Source organism: Colobus angolensis, unplaced genomic scaffold, assembly GCF_000951035.1.
Source record: "Colobus angolensis palliatus isolate OR3802 unplaced genomic scaffold, Cang.pa_1.0 Scaffold6, whole genome shotgun sequence".
NCBI lineage: Eukaryota > Metazoa > Chordata > Mammalia > Primates > Cercopithecidae > Colobus > Colobus angolensis.
In genome coordinates this window covers 27,441,339-27,444,544 of record NW_012119598.1, presented here as the reverse complement: position 1 = coordinate 27,444,544, position 3,206 = coordinate 27,441,339, and the positions used below count along the sequence as shown (strand labels likewise).

General features: G+C 47.2%; 1 protein-coding gene across 1 annotated transcript; it reads left to right on the top strand.

Moving 5' to 3' along the window:
* The first annotated feature begins 1,056 nt into the window (after positions 1-1,056).
* Positions 1,057-1,846, top strand: LOC105526756 (histone H1.3). The gene has a single exon (XM_011962868.1). The coding sequence runs from the start codon at positions 1,131-1,133 to the stop codon at positions 1,794-1,796; it is 666 nt and encodes a 221-aa protein (XP_011818258.1). The 5' UTR covers positions 1,057-1,130; the 3' UTR covers positions 1,797-1,846.
* The last annotated feature ends 1,360 nt before the right edge of the window (positions 1,847-3,206 follow it).

The following is a 3,206-nucleotide window of genomic DNA, read 5'->3' as shown; positions in this document are numbered from 1 at the left end:
TCTTTCTAACCCTTGATGCCCACACTTGCAATGGTGAAAGTTTGTATTTTATTTTTTTAAAGTGATTCTTACCAGTTATTCAGTTTGTATACAGAGGAAGCAAAATTTGTATTATGTGATTTCAAAATATAAAAAATGTACAAAATTATGAGGAATATTAGCAAAAAAGTGTCTTTCATTAACTTATTTATAAAGTGATGGGACACGAACATGTACACAAGCTCTCAATGCTCACAGTTGGCAAAATGATGTTGGCCTGCCATTCTATTATTTGTTGGTTCAGTTTTCTTTTTTGGAGATGTGGTAGTTGATCTTTAATGCCCATTCTAGGTCGGAAAAATCCATGATCCTAACTTTTAAGAGAAGGTTGGTGACTCTACTTAGGATTTTTTTTTTCTATAAGAGGAATGATGTCGCCTCACGCTTATCTTTCTGGAAATGTTTAAACCACTGAAATATAGAGATCAAATCCAGCTTACACACTGGTAACTCAAATATTATTTTTTTAAACTATCTTTTCTAAAATAATCACCCCTCTTATACATAGAACTTTCTACCTCAGTGCCAATTCCTAGAGGTTGATGCAAACAACTCGCCAGAGAGCCTGTGCTATTGTTCCTGCGAAAAAAACCAATTTCCCTACATGTTTGAATAAAAATGAGTTTATCTATATAAATTTGAGACGATAAGAATTCACAGAACAATGCCCTGGAAGAGACATTTGCAAATGAAAGAGGGAGAAATAGTATTTTTAAGGAAAACCTGAAAGTTGTCTCGATTTGACCGAAGTTTGAAAGAGAGTTGGGGGAATAAGAAAAGTTTCAAGACGCCGCTTTTAAAACTAGGCATAGGAAAAGAGGCAGGAATGAAGCCCGAAGTCTCTCGGATCAGTTTCCCCCAAAGTCCTCATTATTTCATGCCCAGATTTCTTATATTTTTACTCTTTTTTAAGGGGCAACAAACACAGCAGCGCGGTAGATCGGAGGAGTCCTGTTCCAGTAGCTCAGCGCATGGAGCAAGGACCAATCATCACTCAGCGTCTCTCTATATAAACCCTCAGCCTCGGGCGTAGAGAACACGCCGTTCTGAAAGTTTGAGGTTTCTTTTGTCTCTTCTGGCGAGACAAAAACATGTCGGAGACTGCTCCAGTTGCTCCTATCACTCCTGCACCAGCAGAAAAAACACCTGTGAAGAAAAAGGCGAAGAAAGCAGGCGCTACTGCTGGGAAACGCAAGGCATCTGGGCCCCCAGTGTCTGAGCTCATCACCAAGGCAGTGGCAGCTTCCAAAGAGCGCAGCGGTGTTTCTTTGGCCGCGCTTAAGAAAGCGCTTGCGGCTGCTGGCTACGATGTAGAGAAAAACAACAGCCGTATCAAGCTTGGCCTCAAGAGCTTGGTGAGCAAGGGTACTCTGGTGCAGACCAAAGGCACTGGTGCTTCTGGCTCCTTTAAACTGAACAAGAAAGCCGCTTCCGGGGAAGGCAAACCCAAGGCCAAGAAGGCTGGCTCAGCCAAGCCTAGAAAGCCCGCTGCAGCAGGCAAGAAGCCCAAGAAAGCGAGTGGCGCCGCCACCTCGAAGAAAAGCGTCAAAAAGACTCCTAAGAAGGCAAAGAAGCCAGCAACAGCCTCTGGGACCAAGAAAGTGGCCAAGAGTGCGAAAAAGGTGAAAACACCCCAGCCAAAAAAAGCCTCCAAGAGTCCAGCTAAGGCCAAAGCTCCTAAGCCCAAGACGGCCAAGCCTAAGTCGGCGAAGCCGAAGATTACAAAGGCAAAGAAGGCAGCTCCGAAGAAAAAGTGAAACTGACGGGACTTTCCGCTTTGAAAATTTAAACGGCTCTTTTCAGAGCCACCCATAGGTCTCAGTCAAAAGAGCTAGCGCCTTTTTTGCGGGGCCAGGGGGCTGCGGGGGTGGTGTGCGGGCGCGGTTTATCCCAGTCATGCCGGTTGGGGTTCAGTAACTCACAGCTCCCAGCAGCCTGGGCGCGAGAATCCTCCCGCTTCAGCCACAGCTACCGGAGTAGCTAAGGCTACTTAAACCACCAGGTTTTGCTTTTTCTTCAAATTCCCGCGGTAGTGTGTGATTGGCCGGCTGCTTTCTCTCAAAGCGTGCGCTTAAAAGTGGCTCTGAAAAAATTATATTCCTGGCACAGGGATATGGTGTAAATGCTTTAGTTTGCTTTAGCATTGATTGAGGTGTCTTCTTGAGCACAGCCTGTCCTGGTTGTGAGCAGTACGTGGCATGGCCCAAGGTTCCTGCGCCCCACCATCTTGTGCAGCGTTGAAAATGGCCCAACTGCAGGTGGCGCCCGGTGTCTGTCTTATGGGCCGTCAGGTACCGTACTTGGAAATAGGCAGTGTGAGCGTGCATTGCCTGGCGAGGTGGCTCTCCTGTAATCCCAGCATTTTGAGAGGCCGAGGCGGGCGCATCACGAGGTCAGGAGTTCGAGGCCAGCCTGAAAAACATGGTGAAACCCTGTCTCTACTAAACAAAATATGAAAACTAGGCCTGGTGCCGCGCGCCTGTAATTCCAGCCATTCGGGGGCGCTGAGGCCGAAGAATCACTAGAACCTGGGAGGCGGAAGTTGTAGTGAGCCGAGATCGCGCCACTGTACTCCAGCCTGGGCGAAAGATAGAGCGAGCCTGTCTCAAAAAGTGTGGCCAATTGTCTTTTTCTGTCTGACCAGCGTCTCCAGGACTTATTTTCCCAGAAGCTCTCTTGCTTGTTCATTTATTTTTGCCTACTCTTAATCTAGCACTGCCGCCAGGTAACACTGGCGTGCTGGCCCAACCCGCTCGGAGTAACTGCCTTTGCGGAGGACTCGGTGTATTAGGCCTACTGGCAACTAGGCCCGCGTGGCAAAGCAGGTCTTGGCGTTTGGAGCGAGTTTGGTCTTGCTTCCCGCGTCCAGGTAACTTTAGAAAAAAAATGCAATTCTAGTGTTAAGCCAATCGGAGGGAGGAGTCATCATAGTCTCTGACTCAGTTTTGTAAAACTTGCTTTCCTATTGGTTTGGAGAGCCTGCTGAATTAACCAATCAGAACGTATTGTTAGATTTTTATTTGCGCGGTTTTTCCGAGCCAAAAATTTTCACCTATCAGGTTGCGGTATTAAAAATTGGCCTGTAATCCCAGCACTTTGGGAGGCCGAGACGGGCGGATCACGAGGTCAGGAGATCGAGACCATCCTGGCTAACACGGTGAAACCCC

Coding starts and splice junctions, on each gene's coding strand:
- LOC105526756 (XM_011962868.1), top strand. CDS start 1,131: ATGTCGGAGACTGCTCCAGTTGCTCCTATCACTCCTGCACCAGCAGAA.